General features: G+C 45.0%; 1 protein-coding gene across 1 annotated transcript in view; it reads left to right on the top strand.

Annotated features, from left to right (window-relative positions):
• Positions 1-3,978, top strand: part of LOC119316047 — a 9,130-nt gene extending 5,152 nt beyond the window's left edge. The window contains exons 9-13 of the mRNA XM_037590441.1: positions 2,218-2,311; positions 2,389-2,681; positions 2,872-3,000; positions 3,304-3,546; positions 3,659-3,978. Of these exons, the coding sequence (XP_037446338.1) occupies positions 2,218-2,311; positions 2,389-2,681; positions 2,872-3,000; positions 3,304-3,537 (750 nt within the window). The 3' untranslated portion in view covers positions 3,538-3,546; positions 3,659-3,978. The remainder of the gene's footprint in view (positions 1-2,217; positions 2,312-2,388; positions 2,682-2,871; positions 3,001-3,303; positions 3,547-3,658) is intronic.
• Positions 3,979-23,024: the final 19,046 nt, after the last annotated feature.

Raw genomic sequence — 23,024 nt, 5'->3', positions numbered from 1 at the left:
CACAGAAGAAACTGGAACTGAAAACGGTGCAACCGCACCCAAACAACTCACTGAACACACCTCAGCCTCTTTCCCTCTTAGCGGCTTTAAGCAGGTTAAGATCATCGCTAGTGAGAGAGTACGGACTGAATGTTCTCCTCTTTGTTCTCAAAGATTCTTCGATCGCCTCTTTACAAATGTGTCATACCATGTAAATTGCCAGCAACAACTGCTTCTTTTCCATTTTGTACAGGTGCTCTGGCATTGCACTTTCTCCACCACCCTTTTAAAGTCGGTGCCCGCAATCCTGCCAAAGCTGATCCCAGGCAGATGCTAGCCGTCTCAGTCCACAACTCATTTGCAAAGTTGCACTGCAGAATCAAATGCGCCGCAGATTCAGGAGCAAGATTACATAGCTTGCAAACTGTGATGTGCGGCTAGCCCCTAGTAGCTAATCTGTCCACTGTCCACTTCTGGTTTTGCAGCAACAACCAAGCATAAAACTTCACTTTTCTCTCAACACTAATGAACTAAAAACTGCAGCTCTCAACTCCTCTGCAGAAAAAGGCTCAGCCAAGTGATCAAGGTAAAAACTAGGCATACCCAGAAAACACCAATTCAACCCAGCGGTCTGGCCAGTAGTACTGCACCCCATTATCTGCGAGATATGTTACGGTAGAAGGTTGGCTTTATCATTGTAGTCAAAAACCTCACCATTACTTCCAGATAGCACTGGTATGTGATTTTTGTTCTCCTCCTTGCTTTTGCCCTCAAGTGAAAGAGCCGGGTATTCGCATCTCCCTCCTTAATCCAGGTCAGCCACGATCTCTGCTGCCATTTGATCCAGTGAATCCTCTTGAGCCAAGTCTAACTTGAAGATCACCTCATTAGCTAGCTCGGTATGGAAGTTAATATCAGTCAACCTCTCCTTATTCCATCTTTTCAGCACCCTTGCTGTTGGGTCAAGTCCTGGAAACAGCCTCTTACAGAAATGTAGGGAAAGGCTGCGTACTATAGACCCAAAGTGGTCGGACCCTTCCCTGGACCCTGCGCAAGCGGGAGCTACATGCACCAGGTTGCCCTTTTTTTTGCTGTTGAGAGCTTCGTGTGCAGCATCCTCTGACTGTATCAGTGGTCTGGACTGGCTCCGCCCAGTCGTTTGTAGCAAACCTCCTGAAACCCATCCAAGTCAAGCCAGAAAGCTTTGAACCGGAAGCCCTTGAACCTCTGCCCTACCATCAACGGGCAATGGTCCGAAATATTTGTAGAAGCCGGCGACATCTGTAATTGAAGGAATCTCACATCCTAATCTCTAGTTAAGAAAACTCTTGATTCCTGTCAGAGTAGAGCTCTGCTTTTCATTATACCAGGTGAAATGCCTTCCCAGCAGTGGGAACTCTCTTAGTTCTAGATCTTCAATAAGATCACTGAATCTTCCAATCATCCTCAAATTAAGATTGTCATTGCTTTTCTCTTCTGCCCTTTTAATTAAGTTATAAATCTCCCAGAATTAACCATTCCTGCATAGGCACCAGTCAAAGACCAACTCATTGTTTGATCTGTCGGTAACAGTTTCAGTCAAAGAGAAATGGCCAGGGGCAGTTCCATTCAGAGCAATCTTGCAATATGACGAACGAGCAACCAAAATCCCCCCTCTCGTACCATCAGCCAACTTGTACACAAACTCATCTGTAAATATTGGCCCCAAAACATCAGACACCAACATCCTATCACACAAACCCAACTTGGTTTCTTGGAGGCAAACCACATGACATACCTTATCAGACAGAGAATTACGAACAGACCTCCTTCTCGCTGGGTTATTAAGCCCCCTTACATTCTAACATAGGATTTCTAGATCCATAAAACATAAAAACAACTCAACTCTCTGCCTGACTGACGAATAGGACGAAGCCAAGCATCTGTCTTCAACACTAGAGCAGACCAACACCACACAAGGATGAAAGAGGAACCTAACATTGATAACCGAATAGGCGACGAGGGGAGGCAAACCAGTACCTAAACTGCTATGGTCAGCACCGGCAGCGCCGCCTCATTCTTCTTGAGAGGACGGGATGCCTCCATCAGATCATTGACTGTCTGGATGAAGTTTTGTCCCGACTCCTTGTAGATGTCCAACCCTGACAGCCCATCATGTAGCAGCATGCCATTGCTGTAAATTGACAAGGCTGAATTAATTCAATAAAGAGACTGACGAGTATCCTAACCTATTTGCAGACTGAACATATACAGGATCCTAATGCAGCTGATCCCACTGGTCTGAGAAATGATATTATCAAGAAGAAGTTTCTTATACCGGAAGATTTTAATGGTATGCTTGATGTTTCTCTTCTAAAAAAATTAAATATGATTGTTGAAATCATTTCATGTGTTCTGTTAATTTTTCAGGTGAGGCAGTTCTTGATCGTTCGGACGTGCACAAAGTTCGTACCGCACAAGAGTTGCGAAACATCATTGAAAACACTAGTGGCTGGCTATCAGCCAGAATTACTAAAGCATTGCTAGTAAATGGGAGTGTTTTTCAAATACCAGTTCACATGGTCATCGATAAAACCTATAGAAAGAGCGGCGCTGTATGCGTGGTGCGCGGGGAAGAACTCCCGCATGTTCCTGTAGAAACTAGTCTGTACACTCATAGTCTTACTGCTGTACTGGCAGAGAGGCGACCCCAATATTCCCACGTATGTGTTATTTGTTTCACATTTAACGTCTTCATACAATATTCTTTATGAAAATTTCATAAGTTGCCATTTCCATCAGGTTTATGCAAAACAGACATATAACACCAAGGGACTAGTTAGAATAAGTGGCATAAAGCTCAGTTAGTTTTTGTTTTTCACTCTGCAATTTATGTGAAATTTATTGTTTTAGATCTCCGACATGGTGATCAAGAAGCATGACTTCAGAGGCAATTTATGGGCCCGTAGAAGGTACTCGCTTCAAGGTGATAATGAATACCATGTTCTGCAGTGGCTCCCAAAGGTGGTAGAAGATACCAAGGTAACTCCTAAACCTGTTGCACCAGGTGGTGCACCAGTTATACTCATTCTCTTTGCTCAACCAGCAAGTGCCTTCTGCTATGGTTTATTGGCTATGAAACCCACTTTAGTACAAAGCTACTATGTTCCTATATCTGTTTTCATCTTTCTTTCTTCCTTGCAAATCTATATATTTGTTTTATCAGCTGCATTCAAATGCAATGAAATTAACATAGAGTGCGTAAACATATATAGGGCGATGCTAATGTTGTGCAAGTTGCTACTAGTCTTACTACTAAGGCTGTTAATCAATTTGTCTATTTAGGCAATCAAGGTGAATCTGGAGATGAAAACACAGCAAGCTGAGGAAGCTCCAGCAGATGATTTTTCAATCAAAAAATGCATCGCTGTGGTGAAGACAATAGAAGAATTGTCAACTGATGAGAAGGTTGGCTCCTTCGATATTTTCAAAGATGAGAACAACAGAGCGATTTTTCTCTGTGCTGATCCAGAGACCCGTCTTCTATGGTTAAGAAAGCAGCTGAGTAGAATAACTTGACTCTGAAAGGTAAGCATGTCGCAGTTGCCTTTGCTGTTCTAAATTCAAGTTATATTTCTTGTACATATTAGTTGCAGTCCGAAGAACTGACCTTCACTTCTTGTACACAACTGTCACTCAGGGCCTTCTTCCGGTTGGATTGCGAGCGTACTGGGGGACGGTGCTCTGGACAAGGAGGTGCATGGCACACCTATGGTGATCTTACTGGATTGGTCCTAATCTCTGTGTTTTTTTTAAGTTTTTCATTTCATGTTAGTACAACCTCTGAAGGTTGCAGTCTTTTTCTGTCGTATGTGTGGAGGATCAAGGTGGCTGGGATGGCTTGTGTTTGCTCTGCTTTGTCCAGTCATATTTGGATTGGTGTTGTCTAATCAGATGATAGAATATAATTTGTTACAAGTGTTAAAAAAAAGGTGAATGTTTCTTATCACTTTGACCAAATAAAATCAATTCACCAGACCTTGGCCTCATCTGGGTCACCATAAAAGGCATGCTGCTTGGTAATAGCTGTCAATTGAGAACTTATGCATGACTTCAGTCCAGGCAGAATAGTTCGTAGATATTGGATATCTGCTAATCGTGGTATCACACAGTGTTACTGTGAATGTTAATCGTCAGAGTTGCCCATTGTTTAAAAATGAATACAGCTCCTGTGTTGGAACGTGAGTGGCTAGGATTCAAGGCCGCGTCTCCGACGGGTGGCAGCCGTCGTGACCGCGTCGTCGGGCTACTGGGCTGTGGCCCGGTGCTCCTGTTGGCGCGTCGGGGCGGGGTGGCGGCCCCCCCCTTCCGGCCTTTGGTGTCTCCTCCGTCCGCGGGCCGGCTGCTGCCGGCCTTGGGTGGCCTCTGCGACGATGCTGCAGCTGGGGGTCGCCGGATCTGGTCGTCCTGGCTGGGTTCGGCTCGTCGGATCTGGTCGGCGTCTTCCGACGGCGAGGTGGATGGCTCCGGCATGGTGGTGGCGCCGCCACGGCGCCGGGGGTGTGCGGTTCAGCGGATATGCGGATCAGCTGCCGGTGGCTGGTTGCGTGGGGGTGTGGAGGCCAGTGCTCCGGGTGTTTGCCTGCGTGGCTTCTGCCGACGCCGACGACGTGGCGCCCGTGGGCGTCGTTCTTCCTTCCTGAAGGGTCGTCGTGGAGCCCTCTGGCCTTGTCCACCCTCAGGGTTCGTCTTCGGGTGAAAGCCTATGACTATGTCGGGCGACGGCGTCGTTTCCGCGTCGCTTCCCCCCCTTGGGGACGTCGTCTTGAAGACTTGTTCCCCTCCGCGCTTTCCATGGGCTGGACGTGCACGACATCAAGGTTGGCTGGTGCCCAACCGGTGATGCGAGATGTTGGCGTTGCGACTTGTGCGGTAACGACGATGGTGGCGCGTGGAGCTGGGTCGCGGCTGGTCCTTCTGATGTCGGCGTTCCGATGCGCCAATGGGTGTGCCTATGATTGCATCTCGCTGCGACAGAGAAATCGGAGCTGCGTGTGGCAGGGGCCCCCTGCGGCAACGATGACTCCGTGAGGGCGGATTCAGCGGACGATGCTCTTCGGAGGCTGCGATGGACTAGGTCGGTGCGAGGCTTGCAACTTTCTCCCGTGAAGCGCATCAACAAAATCGGAGCTGGCGGTCTTCGACGTCTCGGCCGATTGTTTGGCTTTGGCCGATGAGGTCCTCGGGTGTCGTTCGTTCGGAGGGGTCTTGACGAGTCGTCGGCGGTGAAGTCGGAGTCGCCTGCTTGGGGAGAGGTGACGACGATGACAATGCAGGCAACCTCGACGGTGTCCTCTCCTCGACGGTGTGTGTGGTCTTGTGGGTGCCAGGTCGGCCGGTGTGGCTTATTGTTGGCCGTGTTGTGACGGTTTTTGCCCGGGTAATTAACCGGGCAACTCTCTTCTTCTTAATCGATGAAAATGGCAAATTTTTTGCCTCGTTTTAAAAAAAATTCCCGAGCGCTGAACTACTATTAAGGAGTCAAAGCTCCAGGCCTTGGATGTGGCTACAGCCGCCTATCTTGGCGGTTCGTCTACGTGGTTATGCCGAGAGGCCGGCTCTGGGCACAAGGCGGCATTTTTCTTCTCTGGAACGAGGATGTGTTGGATCTTCATGGCATTTTCATGGGCGAGTTCTACTTAACGGCGGCCATCAAGTTCTACTTAACGGCCCGTCGGCTAACAACCGGAACAAGGATTTTTGTTGTTGTTGTAGTTGCTGAGATTACTGCTCATAGACCGGCGCCTAGGTTCGAGTGGCTGATTAATGGTGATTTCAACCAAATCTATAGGGCCAGAGACAAAAACAAGCGGGACGTCAACTGGAGATGTATGAATCCATTCCGTGCTTTGTGCTTAAGGGGACCCACTTGCAAAATGGTCGCTTCGTGTGGAACAGTGAAATGAGAACCCTACCCTGAGCAAGCCGGATGTGATCTTTTGCAGCGAGGATTAGGATATCCAGTTCAGCGACCACATTCTTCACGCCCCCTCCCCCTCCTCATCCTTGTCAGACCATTATCCGCTGCTCCTTGCTTCCGATGGTGGGCCAAGAAAGCCTAGGTGCTTCAAGTTTGACAACTATTGGGTCAAGTTGCCGGGCTTCAACGAGACTGTTGCTGCTGCTTGGGCGGAGCCAGCGCCGCACTTTGAGCCTTGCCAAGTGTTTTTTCATAAGGCCAACTCCACCGCACGACTTCAAACGAACGCCCGGTTTGGCCGGATTTCATCCCTTTTGGGGCGGCAATGGGTTTGCCATGTCCGTTTGCGGCCGTTGGGTTGTCGGTGCGTCCAACGCGCGGCCGCACCCCAAATCATGTCCGAGGTGGACATGATTAAAAAAAGCATAAAAACTAAAATAAAATGCCAAAAAGGTAAATAAATGCAAATATAAAAACATAAAACATAAGTTAACCATCACAGCCACAAAACGGCCCAGTTCCATGGTTCACATAGCCATAATTAACATAAAAAACAAAGTAAAACCGCCGCCCGCGCGCTCCTGCCGTGCTTGTCGATGCCGTGGCCGTCGCCGTCTTCAGTGGCCGCCGTTGTCATCGTTGCTGACGAGGTCGACGTAGTCCGGCGGCGTCCAGAGGTGGGACGGCGGTGCGCGGTACACGGGGGCGGGCTGGAAGGCGGGAGGTGCCTGCACCACCTCCTCCCGTGGCGATGCCTCCCGCTCCGGTGACCGCGGCGGTGTGGGGCACCAGTTCACGCCCCCCACGGCGTCGGCCATCTCCGGAGCCGTGCATGACCGGCTCCACTGCTGGCCCACCAGGCCTGGGTGCAACGCGGCCACGAGCTCCTCCATCACCTCCTCCGCCCTCACCATCTCCAGCTCCGGAATGGCGACGTCGCCGGCCGCAGAGAGGGCCATCATCTCCTCGAGGCCCTCCCATTGGTGCTCATCGTGCGTGTTCATGGAGTCCTCCATGACACGTTGCATGAGCCGAGCCTCCTCCTTCGTTGTCATGCGAGGAGGTGGTGGTGGCGACGGATATGGTGAAGGCGACGGCATGGGCGTCAGGCCACGCACCCGCGTACGCCCGCGCACCTGGGGAGCAGCTGATGCGTGCTCTCGATGTGGCCGCCGCGGCCCCGACGAGGTGCCGGCGAAGAAGGAGGCGTGCCGCACGTCGTGCTCGTCCCTTAGCCACGTGTCCCACAGGTCCGAGTCGGGGGTGTACCTGGGGTCGTCGTACAGGTCGTCCAGCAGGAGGCGGCGACAATGCTCGATCTCCTCGCGGCGCGCGCGGCCGCTCGTCGGGACCGGCGGGATCGGCACCCGGTCGGTGAAGAGATGCCAATTATTGGGGAGGTGCACGTCGCTCCACGGGAGCGGCGTCCTCGCCTCCCAATAACGGCGGCATACATCTATGTTGATGTACTATCGGTCGCGCTCGCCGCCGGCCGTAGGGCCGATGGTGAACGGGGCAGGCGCGGGGGCCGACGTCATGGTGATGCGGGCTCCTCTTTCACGGAGCCATGGCGGTGGCCCGAGGACGAGCCAGCCTCGCGGTCGTGCTTCCCCTTGCGGTTCCAGAACACCATGGCTGCGAGGCAGCTGGCCGGCGAGATCGAGGACAGGGAGAGGGAGAGCTAGGGTTTGGGCCGTGTCGGGTTTCAAGGAGGCAGAATGGGCTGGAGTGGGGAGTGTGGACGACGACCGGTCCACGGCTTCGCATTTAAGAAGGACGGCGACCGTTCGCTGGGCCGATGTCAGGTGGGGCTGACCGCTCGAGCGCATTAATGTCGGGCGGTGGGAGGTAGGTGGCCGCCTGTCACACGGCCCCGAAGCGGACGAGCGACGCGTCTGTTTGCTGTCCGCCATGACCCAAACCCGGCGCATGTTTGCGCTCGAAATGGGTCGACCCAGACACAAAATGGACCCGATGGGTCCAGGCCGTCGCGCGTTGGGCCTGTGGTCTGTCTGTTTTGCTTCAAACGGACGTGGGCGAATGGGATGGGGTCCTGTGCTGCAGTTGGCCTAAGCTCAGGAGAGTTAGCCTCAGGCTAAAGAGTTGGAGTAGATCCTTTGCTTCCAATGCCAAGCTCCACTTTGACATGAGTCTCGAGATCAACCTTCAGCTTGACGCCGCGCAAAGAGACAAGAGAGTTGTTAGAGCATCTCTAATGGACGGACGGTAGCGCGGCGTGCTAAAAAAGTTTTGTAGCGTCGAAATAATGTTTTTGCACGTGGGAGGTTTTCCAGGCGCACAAAAACACGACGTTCAATATGGCGGCCCTACCTGCAGCAGCCGGCAAGCACTCCGGTGCCTCAAATTTGCAGCCCCGCAGCCCGCGCGCATGCCCGCGCGTTAAAGTTTTTTGAGTGCACACTACTTTACAGCGCCTATGGAGCGCTTTATTTTTTCCTCCGGCACATAAAAACGCTGGTTTTTAAGCGCGTGAGGTAGTTTTGGGGTGCCTGTTGAAGATGCTCTTAGACGAGGAATGCGATCTGCACAAAAGCCTGAAGCGACAGGTTGTTAGCCTAGCGGTCATGGAAAGATCTAGGAAGCATCAATCTGCGCATGTGAAAAACCTCAAAAAAGTCACCTGAAGATCAACGCGCAGAGGAGAAAAAACTCTATTCATAAGCTGAGAGCCTGATGGTAATGGTTGAGTCAGGCAACACCAAGACAAGGAGAAAATCATGCACCAAAACTTCAAGGCCACGATGACAAGAGAGGTTGGGGACTTTAACGAGTGTGATCTTAGCTCTCTTTGGGGAGTCATTTTTTTTTCTTTTTGAGGGGTTGGGGAGTCTTTTCGTGAAGAGGAGATCCGTGCCGCCACCAAAAACCCATGCCAAATGACAAGTCACCAGGGCCTTTTTAAGGCTTGTTGGCATATTATTAAGCCTAAGCGCATGGAGTAATTATGCTCTTCTCCAGACTTGCACCCAGAAAACATCCATTGGCTTAATTTTGCGGGCATGGCGCCAAGAAGAAGATGTGCCTGTCCCCGCCGCCCACGCCACCGCACTTCCCATCGCTCCTCCCCGCAGGTTCGAGCGCCGGTGCGACTGGATACGCTTGCTTCCCCCTGCGCTGCTCCATCTCACCTCCACCGCCGTTCCCTGGCTCAGAAGCGGAGAGGAGAACTATGCCACAAATCTCGTCAGATCGGTGGCCCAGATCCACGACTACCTGCACCGCGGATGGATTCCCACGGCGACGGGAGCAGTGCATCAGACCAAGAGATCGTTGGATTGGTGTCGGGTTTGGGGAGGAAACAACGAGCAGCAGCAAGGGCGGCGAGAGATGCGGCAAGGTACGCGATGCGAGGATGCTCCTGGCGTTGTGAATCATGTCGCGAACCACCCAGGAAGAGAGGGGTCGGTTGTTTGCTCTGGGACAGCCGCTTACTCCTGTGCTGATTTTAAATTGGGCATCAGAGGAGGCTTGTTCTACTTCTCGTATTCAGAGGGTGAAGTGGAGGATCTTCAGAACAGTGCAGAGATAGCTGCGAGAAGGGATAGGGCAAGTGAGGCGAGGACAGGGATGAGCCTGACTCGAAGTCGGCTTGAGGTATGTCCAGGTTATCCTCCCATCTGCTGCAGACCTCGTACTGCGAGTGAGGGGGAGAGGGCCGTGGAGTCGCCATTGTTGGTCTTCGAGGATTTGGGCGGATTCCAGTTCAAAATCCCACGTGATCCAGAGGAACGGGAATGAGCTGACCGGGTCAAAGCTATTGCCAGGTCAGAGACATAGGTGGGACCCGCTGTCAGTGAAGAGGGTGAGGAGATTGGGGGTGACTTCTTTAGCCAGTTGTGGTTTGGTGAGGACGATAAAACAAACACCTCCCCTAGGGTTCCTAGACAGAGAGAGGCGGCGGTGTGGATCCGCAAATCGCTGTTGGAGACCAAGGCTTTTGGAGTTGAGAATTGCCACCCAGTTTCGGAAGGTGAGAGCACAGGCCAGGTAGCCACCCAATTCAGCATCTCTGAGTCGGGGTGGTTTCGAGATCCGGAGACTATGTTTGCTGAGATCTACGAGAAGGTGAAGAGGGAAGAAGGAGGCCATGAAAGGGGAAAAGGAAGGGGGAAGGGTGAATCCAGCAGAATCCTGTGCCCCAAGATGATTAACAGCAATCTGGGCCGCCGATGATGTATGGGTTTCCTCCACCCATGACATCGCAATTTGGCTTCCCAGGCGCCCTTCCTTGGGGTTTCCTAGGTGCTTACCCTCTGTATCCACCTCCTCCAAATTCCCCGTCAAGCAATCAATGGGTTGCCCCAGGACAATCTCATGTGCCCCCTGGGAGTGGCCACCATGGTGGTGGGCGGCAACAAACAAGTGGAGGGGGTCTGAAAAACCAGGCTGGAAAAGAGAAGCAGAAGAAGAATTTGAATATATCTGGCTCTATCAACATTACAGGGGGCAAAGAGAAGATGGTTGTGGATTTCACTGAGTATAGTCAGACAATGGAAAAGAGAAGCAGAAGAAGTTTGTTGGTAGTGCTGTTGCAGGTTTGGGATTCTATCATATTGAAGTACCAGACATGGGGCAGAATGCAATTGGAAGCTTTAAGAACTTTGGAGTAGTGTACATTGAATCAGGAGAGATAAGCAAGGAATACTTGGCCAAGGAGTTTGCAGTCATCTATAAAATTAATTGGCCTTGGCAGATAAGATCAATTGGCAGATGGTCTTATACTCTTATCTGGTGAAGTTTCCACCACATATCTCTGTGGATCATGTAGCTGGGTACCCATGTCTTTGTCTGTCTAGGGAAGATATCATTGTTAAGGTAGTAGCTTGGAAAGAGGATCTAGAGAAAATGAACAGCTTAACCGAAGTTTGGGTTCAATTGAGGAAATTGCTGCCCAAATGGTGTGAATGGTCTTCACTTGACCAAATCACGTCTGTTTTTGGACTGCTTGTGGAGGTGGACTGGGAACAGATGTTCAAGAGTATGTTTGAAGTGGTCAGAGTTAAAATACAATGTAGAGACCCCAACAAAATTCCAAATGAGAGGTTGTTCTCTCTAGAAGGCAAATTAGTACAAGTTCAGATCACTGTGGAAGTCCCTAAACCTGTGTCTATAGAGATAGAACCTTCAAGGTGGCACAAATATGGAGATGGTGATGCTGACAAAAACAATAACAGTGGAATGGAAATTGATGGTTGACTAAATGAAGGGGGAAACAACCAAAGATCCCTCAATGGCAATGGTGGGAACAATAGCAGAAATGTGGATGGAGGTAGTGGTAATAATGGCCAGAGAACTCATTCCTTGTGTGATATGATGACTCCACCTAGTGAGAAAGCTATTTGGGAGGCTTTTAAGAGGAAGGATGATGTGAACTATGAAGAAGCAATTGAGATACAATCTGATGGGAATGAGGTAGTGCCAACAGAAAACCCTGAAAGGGAAGTGACTAGATTTCTGTTTGTGGAAATGAATGAGGAACTGGGGAAAACTAGAGAGGAAATTAGTACGATAGAGACAAAATTCCATGCAACTAGTGATGGGACGGAACACAATGTGGAAGATGGTGAAGATGGGTTTATCTTCCTGATGACATTATGCCCACTTATGAGGAGGAGGGGGTTATGTTTGATCATAGGGACAGGAATACCTCCAAGAAGCAGAAGATCTGGGGCCCAGTTCAACCTGCAAGGAAGAGCACTAGGGTGAAAGGAAAACTGCCCATTATGGAGAAAGCTGAATTGCTCAAGATGAAGAAGGATTTGGAATTACCAAAAACATCTGTGAAAGGTATAATAGACTCAAACCCTTTTAATGTTTTACCTGTTGAAGAAATAGTAGATATGACCGATGTTATTGGTGTAGAGATTAGAGAAAAACTTGAGCATAAGAGTACTACTACTTCTCTAGATGATGTAGGACATAAATGTAGAACCCTGGTAGATAGGGGGGAATGATAGAGTAGAGAATCTAATCAGTAAGAATAGACATGGCAAGCACCCTGGAAACAAGGTTTGCAAATGAGGTACATCTTCTGGAACATTAGAGGGGTTGTGGCCCCTGGTAGGCATAAATGTATAGAGGATACTATTTTACCTTTGAATCCTGCTTACATAGGTTTTCAAGAGACTAAAAAGGAATCTTTCTCCAATTCCTTTCTTAAGAATTTATTAGGGAATGGGAACTTTGAGTGGAACTGGTTCTGCTGGGGGTATTTTAGTAGGTGTAGAGTTAGACATTTTCAAGATCATTAGTTGGGAGATTTTTAAATTCTCTGTGAATGTAGTAGTGTGTAAGAGAGACACTCAAGTAGTCTCTAGGATTACCACTGTATATGGCCCTGCATATGAGGAAACTAAGCAAGAATTTATCTCTGAATTGCACCAGATGTTCCTTAACTGGACTGGTCCTGCAATTGTAGGGGGAGATTTCAACCTAGTTAGAAGTCAAAATCATAAGAACAATGGCAGAGTAGATTTTAAGTGGAGTGACAGGTTCAATTCTTGGGTGGACTATTGGTCCCTGGTAGAAATTAATATGACCGGGAGGATGTATACTTGGGCAAATAATCAAGCAGATCTGATTATCTCTAGAATTGATAGAATTTTCTGTACAACTGAGTTTGAGGCCACCTTTCTTTAGCTAGTGCTAGAGTGCTTCCTAGAATTGGGAGTGACCATACCCCTGTTATTTGGGAGTCTGGGTGTGATGAGCTTCCTAAGAAGAATAGTTTCAAATTTGAAAAGTGGTGGTTAACTATGCCTAAATTTAGAGAGATAGTGGTTAGGCCTTGGGATACTAGGTGTTTTAGTTCCAACGCTATAGATATATGGCAAAGTAAAGTGAGAGTTTTTAGGAGAATAGCTAGAGGTTGGAGTGCTAACCTAGAAGCTTATCTTAGGAAATATAAAAAAGCACTCATGGAAGAATATGATAGAATGGATATCCAAACAGAGACTAACGGGCTTTCTAAGATAGTTAGGAATAGGATGAAGGATATTTTAAATGAGCTTAGTGATATATGGTGCAAAGAGGAGACTAGAGTTAGACAGAGACATCTTAGAAGGTGATAGAAATATAGTTTACTTTCAGGCAGTAGCTAATCAGAGAAGAAGGAAGAAAATGATCTCTGTCCTAGAGGGCCCTGAGGGACCCCTGGAAGAAATGAAGAAAATAGCTCTAGGTTATTATAAGAAACTCTTTAAAGCTGAGCAGAGACCTAATATTGCTTTGAAACAAGACTTTTTCAATGGTAATGAGAAGGTTTCTATAGAAGATAATCTTAAACTAGAAGCTAGATTCACTGAGGAAGAGGTTAGGAAAGCAGTATTTGACTCTTACTCAGATGGAGCACCTGGCCCTAATGGCCTGCCTTTTATCTTCTTCCAAAAAATTTGGGACATAGTTAAAGATGATCTTATGGCTATGCTTGAGGCATGGTATGACCATGACCTAGACATTTTTAGATTGAATTTTTCCATGATCATCTTGATCCCTAAAGAAGAGGAAGATAAGGAGATGAGGAAGTTTAGACCTATTAGACTTCTTAATTGTTGTTTTAACATTTTGACTAAGGTCTTGACTAATAGACTAGCTTTGTTAGCTAGCAAATTGATTTCTGAAAATCAATCTGCCTTTATTAGAGGTAGGTACATTTTGGAGAGTGTGGTTACTGCACATGAGGTGCTACACACTGCCCATTCCTCTGGTAGGAAAGGGATGATTTTGAAGATTGACTATGAAAAGGCATATGATAGAGTGAATCTAGATTTTTTTTTCTATGAGGTTCTTGAGTTAAGAGGCTTTGGTAGAAGATGGATTAACTAGATTAAAAGTATCACTCAACAGGGATCCATTGGTGTCAAAGTTAATGGGGAAGAGAGTGATTTTTTTATTACTAGTAGTGGGCTGAGACAAGGGGATCCTTTTTCACCCTTGCTTTTCAACCTGGTGGTTGTTGTCTTTGCTAATATGGTGGTTAAAGGGTCGCAGTCTGGTCTGATTAGAGGAATGTGCCCAAATTTCTGCCCAGGTGGGATCACCTACCTACAATATGATGATGATACTTTACTTTTTGTAGATAATGATTGTAGAGCTGCTATTAATCTCAAATGGGTCCTGACTTGTTTTGAGTTAGTGTCTGGCATGTCCATTAACTATCATAAGTGAGTTAGTCCCCATCAATTTAGACGAGGAGGAGATTCAAACTTTCCTTGATGTTTTCCACTGTGTTAGAGGAAAATTCCCAATCAAATATTTAGGGATTCCCCTGCACTTTGATAAACTCAGGAGAGAAGATCTATAACCCCTTGTTGATGCCCTCGAATGGATGTTTGGAGGGGTAAACTGCTGTCTTTGCTTGGTATGGTTACTCTAGTTAAGACCTTCTAGCCAGCACCCCAATTTATATGATGTCCTTTTTTAAATTCCCCAAATGGGCCATTTCCTTGATCAACTCCTAGTTAGCTAACTGTATTTGGAATGATAATGAAGGAAATCAAAAGATTCATTTAGCCAATTGGTAGTATGTGTGTATGAGAAAAGAATATCGAGGCATGGGTATTCCAAATCTGCAAGATTTAAACCTGTGCCTGATAGGTTCTTGGATAAAAATATACATATTCAGTGAGGGGTCCCTATGGAGGAAAGTTATTGATGCCAAATATAATACTAAGAGACCAAACATCCTCTCATGTAATGACCCTCACCCATCTCAGTTTTGGAAGGGGGTGATGTGGGCCATGAAAGCTGTTAAACATGGTTATAAATGGGCAGTAGGAAGTGGAAGATCCATTCTATTCTGGGAAGATATTTGGTTTGGTAACTCTCCCCTAGCTACCCAATTCTGGCATTTGTACTGCATAGCTAATGATAAGAACAAAACTATTGCAAAAACTTGGGATGGAAGTACTCTCAAGATTTCCTTTAGAAGGAATTTTGATGAAGAGCTTATGCAACAATGGTTTGATTTGGAAATTATTGCTAAATCTATAGTTTTCACTGATCAGGAGAATAGCCTGATTTGGCAGTATGAATCAAAAGGCATCTACTCTTCTAAATCCCTGTATGCCATTATAAATTTTAGAGGGGTACAACCTATTTACACTCCTGCGGTGTGGAGTTTGAAAATCCCACCTAGAATACAAGGTTTCGTTTGGCCGTTCTCTCAAAATAAAATTATAACCTGTGATAACTTGAGGAAAAGGAGCATCCCAAAACCCTTGGAATGTGTTCATTGTACTGAGATAGAAACTGTGCATCATCTTTTCTTTGACTGTGTGGTTGCTAGAGTAATGTGAAAAGAGGTAGATATAATTTTTGGTAGGAATTTTCACTCTTTTTTGGAGTTAGCTGCCTGCTGGCTCTGTAATAAGAAATTTATGCAGTTAAATGTAGTCTCTTCTGTTGTCCTGTGAGGACTGTGGAATACTAGGAACTACATTGTGTTTAATAGGTCTAAATGGACTTCTATCAAACAGGTCTGGCAGAAAATAAGTCACTACTTAGGAGATTGTATGAAGCCTCACAAGGAACTACGGGAGGGATAGACAAAACAATTCAGGGATCCTCTGCTGGTGAGATTGAGATCGCCGCTGGAACTGGAACCGTACTGAGATGTCAAGAAACTTTGGAGCAGCTTTCCTAGTCTAAAACCATCCAAGGGATTACACATGGGGGGCGCGCCACCTTGGAGGAGGTCAAGAACAATCCAAAGTTAGCGGAGGAGATCCATGTAGTCTTCGTTCCCATGATCTGAACGTAGAAAATGTGGTGTTGATTCACCTGTCTTGTTTTTTTTCGTTTCTATTCCTGGAAGACTGTATCCTAATGTAGCATTTGTTTATGCTGGTTTGGAACCGTTTGGAACCTGGTTGTAGACCAGAGGCTCTGTATGACTTTTGGTTTCATTTCTATGAAATGCAGCCGGGGGAGCTCCCCTTTGATAAAAAAAGGATAGTGCGGAGGCCATCTCAAATTTTCTCCTTATTAGCCTCGTCCATATTGTTGGCAAGATCATTGCCAAGATGTTGGCGACGAGACTCCCGCATTTCATGTGCACCCTTGTTTCGCGAGCCCAAAGCGCCTTCATCAAATCTAGGAGCATCCACGGCAATTGCATGTTTATGCGTAATTTTGGGAGACACCTTCATAGATAAAAACGCCCGCATGAAGTTGGACTTCCGCAATGCATTTCACTATGTTCGTTGAGAATATTTTAATGGATATTTTTCCAAAGGAAAGGCTTCCCGCCTAGCACTGCACCATAAACGAACAATAGAGACACATACCTAGAGGCACTCCGTGTTATGTCTCTTAGCACCTAACCCAATCACCATGTAATGACACTAAAAGAGACATTGTAGAGTGTCTTAGTAGTAGAGACATCTTCTTAAACACATTCCCCATTATGTCTCTTATCGCTAAGGTAAGGACGACCTTTGAAGCATCCTAGTCAAGAATTTGGAAAATAGGAGGTAAATGGTGTAAAATAGAAAAATTTATCCAAATCATTTCTTAAATACACGTTGAAATTTGTCACGGGGAAAACAATCTAAGAAAGGCAAACTCAGGAAAACTATATCTTTTAAATTTTGTCAAAATAAAATTTTATATTTGTAAAACAAATATTTGAATATTTGGGGATGACGTTTGGGCTTTCGGGACTACATGCTCCCCATGGGAACTATAAAACCGTTAAAAATGTTTAAAAATAAGAAAATATGATGAAGAAAATATAGTACGCATGTATGTCTTTACATGCATGCAAAGTTTTATGGATAAAAAATTATATTGTGCCATGGACGAAAAGGTAAAAAAATCTCTAAATGCCTTTTTGGAGCACCAATTTGTTTCTTGGACAGACCAAAGAAACATGCAAAAAATAAAAACAGGAAAGAAAATAAAAAGAGAGTGCTACAACTTTTTTTAGGGGCTACAGCCATGTCTTCAACATAAGACCACAGTACCCATATATCAGTGTCCATAAGATTTATGGAAAACAAAAATCAGGAGAGAAAAAAAAAGAGCTGCGAAGCCATATCTTGAACCAATGACGTTCCACACACACGCATACATATTAACCACGAGAGCAGAGAACTTATTTTGTCCTTAATTGGATAGAAACCACTTATGTCGTAACTATATCATGGGCTAGGCCATGGCCCATGGGGCACAAGTTTTTTTTAGGTAGGCCATGGACCACAAGTAATGCGGACTAAAGAGATTTTTTTTTTTTTGAGAATCAACTGAAGAGAGGAATCGATCGCATTCTGCTACCGGTAACCAGCCCAGCTAACGCTTTCATGTGGTTAAAGATATGTTACACTTGCTTTTATCGTATTACTACTCCTTTGCATCTACAACCAAAAAACTAGAAAATAAATTTGATGTGTGTGTGGGGTGCCTTTGGACTCGGACTTGAGTCTCTCGTAACTAAGCTCCGGCCCATTAACCTGCTCACTTAATATATATTTTTTATTGTCTTACCCCCTAATTTTATGCTTTTAAATAGCCCTTTGGTAACAGTAGGCAGTTGTATATATAGTATTAAAAGCGCTATTGTCTCTCTCCATTATGGTAGTATGTCTCGTTGTCTTGCTTTCATTTCCACCTTGTCCGAGAAATATAAATAATGGGCTGGAAAATTAAGAGGATTGAAATGAGAGCACACAACCCTTGCTTCCATTATGGTAGCATGTTTCTCTCCATTTAAAGACCAGAGCACGCAACCAATGCATGTCATCGGGCTCCTGGACTTGATAACTTAGATACAGAAACCACGATAACTTTGCCTTCATGGATAAAAGTTGTTGAAAACCTACCACCGATAACTTCTTTGTAAATAGCATGATAATATACACTCCCGGACTTGATAACTTAGGAATAAACACCACGATAACTTTCACCCGTGGAAAAAACTTGTTGAAAACATACTGCGGTAACATCTGTGTAAATACATGGTAATATAGGCTCCTGGACCTGATAACTTAGGTACAAATACCACGATAATTTTGACCCGCGAAAAAAAGTTGTTGAAAAAACACTCTGATAACTTTTTTGTGTGTAAATAGCATGATAATATCGGCTACCGGTCCTGATAACTTGGGTACAAACACAACGATAACTTTGATCCCATGAGAAAAATTGTTGAAAACATACAACCGATAACTTCTTTGTAAATAACATGATAATATACACTCTCAGACTTGATAACTAAGGTATAAACTCCACGATAACTTTGACCCGTAGAAAAAAGTTATTGAAAACATACTCCAGTAACATCTGTGTAAATAACATGGTAATATAGGTTTTCCGGACCTGATAACTTAGGTACAAACACCATGATAACTTTGACCCATGAGAAAAACTTCTTGAAAACATACTCTGATAACTTTTTATGTAAATAGCATGATAATATAGGCTCCGGTCCTGATAACTTAGGTACAAATAGCACGATAATTTTGACGTTATTTTTTTTGTTGAAAATATACCACTGATAACTTCTCGTATAAATAACATGAGCTGATAACATGGAAAAATGTTGTTAAAAATACTTCCCAATAACTAATGTGTAAACAACCTGATAATACACACACATAAGAGCTGATAACTCATATACAAATATCATGGTAATTTTTTGACCGAGGGAATGAAAATTGTTGAAAAAGATACCCTCGATAATCTTTGTGCAAGATGGTAATATACACAACAAAGCTGATAACTCACTGCAAACATAATAATCACTTTTTGACCCCTGGAATAAAAGTTTGTTGAAAACATACCCCCCGAAACTTTTGTGTAAATGACACGGTAATTTATGTATGACAGACGTGATAACTCACGTAGCCCGGATGTGGTAACTTTTGGTCCGAAAAAAAGTCATCAGAACATATCAATATGGGATCTAGTTTCGAAGATCTCGTCGAGACGCTTTTTTTGTGAAGACGGTTTTTTAATCGGGGTGACGGTTTGAGCTACAAAACATTTTGAAGTTTGAAAAAAAGAAAGAATCTAGAATGACATTAGCTTTCGTCCTTTAGTGAATATATGCATGTAATTAGAAGGAGGAGTGCACGTGAAAGGAAAATTAGTCATTCTAATGCATACATGTATATAATTAGAGTGAAGTAAGGATTGTTCTTACCTATTGCTAAAATCCGAACGTTTGGTAGTTATAAAAGTCCAAGAGAAAGATGAAAAAGAGAATAGAGGGAAAGATGTGCTTGGCCCATTCCAGTGGAAGAAAGAAGAGAGATCATATTCCCCCGACCTTGCAGCGAGAAACCCAGAGCAACTAGTTAACGAGCGCTCCTTCGGGAGCCTCGCAACGAACAACGTCACTTGACGCGCTCTCAGCCATTCGCCACATGTCGCGCTCTGGACGCTTCCTTCGGATTTTTTTTTTCACGCGTTTTCGGCTTTTTAAACGGGTTTTTTCGGGTTTTTTCGACGTTTTGGTTTTCCCCCGGTCTTTCTTAGCTTTTTTATCAAAAAAAATCTGAAATTTTTTTTGCACGAACAAACGCGTTTTCTTTTTTTTTTCCTTTTGCGGAAGTCACGGTTGTTCTTCCGTGAGAGGCACGGTTGTGCTTTAGCGAGAGTCACGGTCGTGCCTTTCGGAAACGAAAAAAACACGTTTTCTATTTTTTCTTTCTTTCGCGAGAGTCACGGTTTTGCTTCCGCGAGAGGCATGGTTGTGCTTTCGCGAGAGTCACGGCCATGCCTCTCCGAAAGGAAAAAAGAAAACGCATTTTTTGTTTTTTTTTCTTTTATGAGAGTCACGATTTTGCTTCCGCGAGAGGCATGGTTGTGCTTACACGAAATTCACGGCCGTGCCTCTTGGAAAGGGGAAAAATACGCATTTTCTTTTTTTTTCTTTCGCGAGAGTCACGGTTTTGCTTTCTCGAGAGTCACGGTTTTGCTTTCGCGAGAGGCACGGTTGTGCTTTCGCGAGAGTCACGATCGTGCCTCTCGAAAACGAAAAAAAACACGTTTTCTACTTTTTTCCTGCCACGAGAGTCACGGTTTTGCTTCCACGAGAGGCACGGTTGTGATTTCGCGAGAGGCATGGGCGTGCCTCTTTCGGAAAGGGAAAAAAACTGTGCTCCCGGTTCGGTTTTTTCGCCCGGTTTTTTTCGTCTGGTTTTTTTGTGAAAAAAAGTTCATCAAAACCTATCAACATGGGATCTAGTTTTGAAGATCTCAACGTGAGAAATCCAATGGTGAAAATGGTTCAAGATTTGGACGCACGGTTTAAGAGATAAAATGTTTTGAATAAACGGATCTACGAAAAAAGGGAAAACTCCCAGGTTGCGACAAGTGGCGCGCTGCATGTGCGCCACTTGTCATGACCTGGGAAAGTGGAGTGTTATTTGCAACGAGTACTCCTTAATTAATGACTAGGGAAAAGGTCCGTGCGTTGCAATGGGTGAACAAAATTCTTGCACATACCTAGCGACAAATCGATCTTGTCACTTCTCCTGTTCGTCGATGGTGGTCATGTATTCCACCTAATCACGGTAAACACTTCTCCCGTTCGTCGATGATGGTCATGTATTCCACCTAATCATGGTAAACATGATCAATTCCAAGGTGACGAGGTTGGCCATTACACTATAGCATGCTGCATCCGCGTGCCCCTTTTCGATGATGGTCATGTATTCCACCTAATCATGGTAAACATGATCAATTCCAAGATGACGTGGTTGGCCATTACACTATAGCATGCTGCATCCGCGTGCCCCTTTTTTCACCGACTTGTAATTCTGTGGATGACATGTCTCAGTATTGTATGCATGAGTATAATTAGAATGTAATATTGTAAGATACACAGTTTTACTATTGTTTACTTATGTACTAGTTAAATAAATGCATACCATCTTCTTCCATGCTAGAAAAAAAAAATACTAACTTGAGATTGTTGAAGCTCTCCTCTCAATACACACGATGCAACAAATACTGTAGAAAGGAAAATAGCACAAAGGAGTCATGAAAAATATAATCACTTTTGCCAGTCCACATATCAAAGGAATCAACATCATTATATTTTGATAGACAATTTAAAGTTGGGAAATATTCTTCTACTCAAACAATAATAGTATGCAAATTCACTAAATATACGTAGTGTAATTATGTTTCAACTAATGTGCACGTCGGAAATATAATCAATGCTTTGAGAAGTCTATACAATGATCATAACCCTTTGTTCAATTATCCAGAGGAAGGATAAGTAAAATGTTCATCATCAGGAGACAAAGACAGTTCAGGCGACAATCTGTGTGGTCTGCGTCATCCGCCGTGTGCAGCGGAGCCAGCGGTAGCTCTGGTCCTCACGAGTGCCTGTTCCTCGTCAATCTGTCTGCAAGGAAGCTAGCTCACGTAGCTAGCTTTGTACACAAGCGTTACCTTGAACTCATGGTCTGGATGAAGCTATCTCGGCCTTGTGTTCGGATTAAGCGCCCCGACCTATGTTGCGCGCCCCGTTCCACATGCCCGCGAGTGGAGGAGTGTAGGACAGCTGGATTGGGGAAGCAACATCGGCGAACAACACAGCGCCACCAAGTACAGCGCCTGTCCATCCTTGTTGAGTGCCCAGAAGTCTGTAACTCCAACCGCAGCACAGCCGCGCGTCCAATCTCTTAAGACTGGTACGGACCTCTTGGATGGGTTCGCCTTCCGTTCCCTGTGTTCGCGTGCCTCCAGGAGTTTTCTCCTCGTCCCCATGGGATCGGCCTCCATGCACCTGCTCCACCGGCTGCTCCGTCGTCCACGTGGGATCGGCCTCAGCGTGCCTCCTTGACCGGCCGCTCCGCTATACCCATGGGATCGCCCTCCACACGCCTCCTCGACAGGCCGCTTCAGGTGTTGCTTCCCCTCCAGCCGCTCCGTCGTCCATGTGGGATCGGCCGGCCGTTTCGTGTTTTGCTTCTCCACCTCTACGGTATCGACCGCCTCCCTCTTATCTGATATTTATTGTAGGGGTTAGGGTATTACCAGTTCGAAAACCGAACTGTCTAGATGGAGGTACGTGTATGAGTCAGACACGAAAGAGAAAACCGAATTAAACCAATGTTTTTGACGCACAGACGGAATTACTACCACCTTGGATTTTGAAAAAAGTATGGACGTGTTGAAAAAAACTAAAAGCGTAAATTCACGGGAAGAACCGTATTGTGACGGTGAACCCATGGAGTCAATCCGTGTTTTATTATTAGGGATAGATTTCGCGAGAAACCAGCAAATGCCCACCGATCCGCACACTTTGGGCCGGCCAATTGCACTCACGGGTGTCCCTTTCTTTCATTGTGTTTTTTTATTTGCTTTTAAAAATCATGCTTTCAAAAACTTCTGAGTTTTTAAAAATTCTCACAAATTTGAATGTTTGAAAATTCGAGCCTTTCCTTTTCCTTTTTTGAAAACAATACAGTCGCAAATTAAAATTTGTTTATGATTAGAAAAAATATTGAAAAATATGTCTGTGAATTCAAAAAATGGTAATGGATTTTTGAAAAATGTTCGTAAATCAAAAAAACTCACCAATCCAAAAACATTTCATGGATTTCAAAATATGTTTACAAATTTAATAAAATGTGTTCAATTAAAAAATGTTCATGCATTTGAAAAATATCACGACTTTCAAAAAAGTCTTTATTAAGTTCAACAAATGTTTGTCAGTTCGAAATGTGTACACTAATTTCAAAAAAATGTCGCAAGTATAAAAAAGGTTCATTAATTTCAAAAACTAAATTGTGAATTCCAGGGACTCTTCAAAAAATCGAGAATATTCATGAATTTCAAAAATTGTTCTCTCGTTTAAAAAATGTTTGCGGGTTTGAGTAAATTGTTAAATTATTTTTAAAATGTTTCTTGAATTCTAAAAATGGTCGCAACTTTTAAAAAAATCACGAAATTCATAATTGGTGGCGGTTTTTAAGGAAGTTTGTGAATTCAGTTCTTTTGTAATTTTAATTTTTAAATGAATTTTTAAAAAGTTAGCAAATTTTGGAAAATGAATAAGAAAACCCCCTAAACATAAAATAAAAGGAAAAAAGAAAAACTGATTTGGGAA

Source organism: Triticum dicoccoides, chromosome 6A, assembly GCF_002162155.2.
Source record: "Triticum dicoccoides isolate Atlit2015 ecotype Zavitan chromosome 6A, WEW_v2.0, whole genome shotgun sequence".
NCBI classification, from domain to species: Eukaryota; Viridiplantae; Streptophyta; class Magnoliopsida; order Poales; family Poaceae; genus Triticum; species Triticum dicoccoides.
Note: the sequence above shows the minus strand (reverse complement) of the source record. Positions and strands in the feature narration are given on the sequence as shown.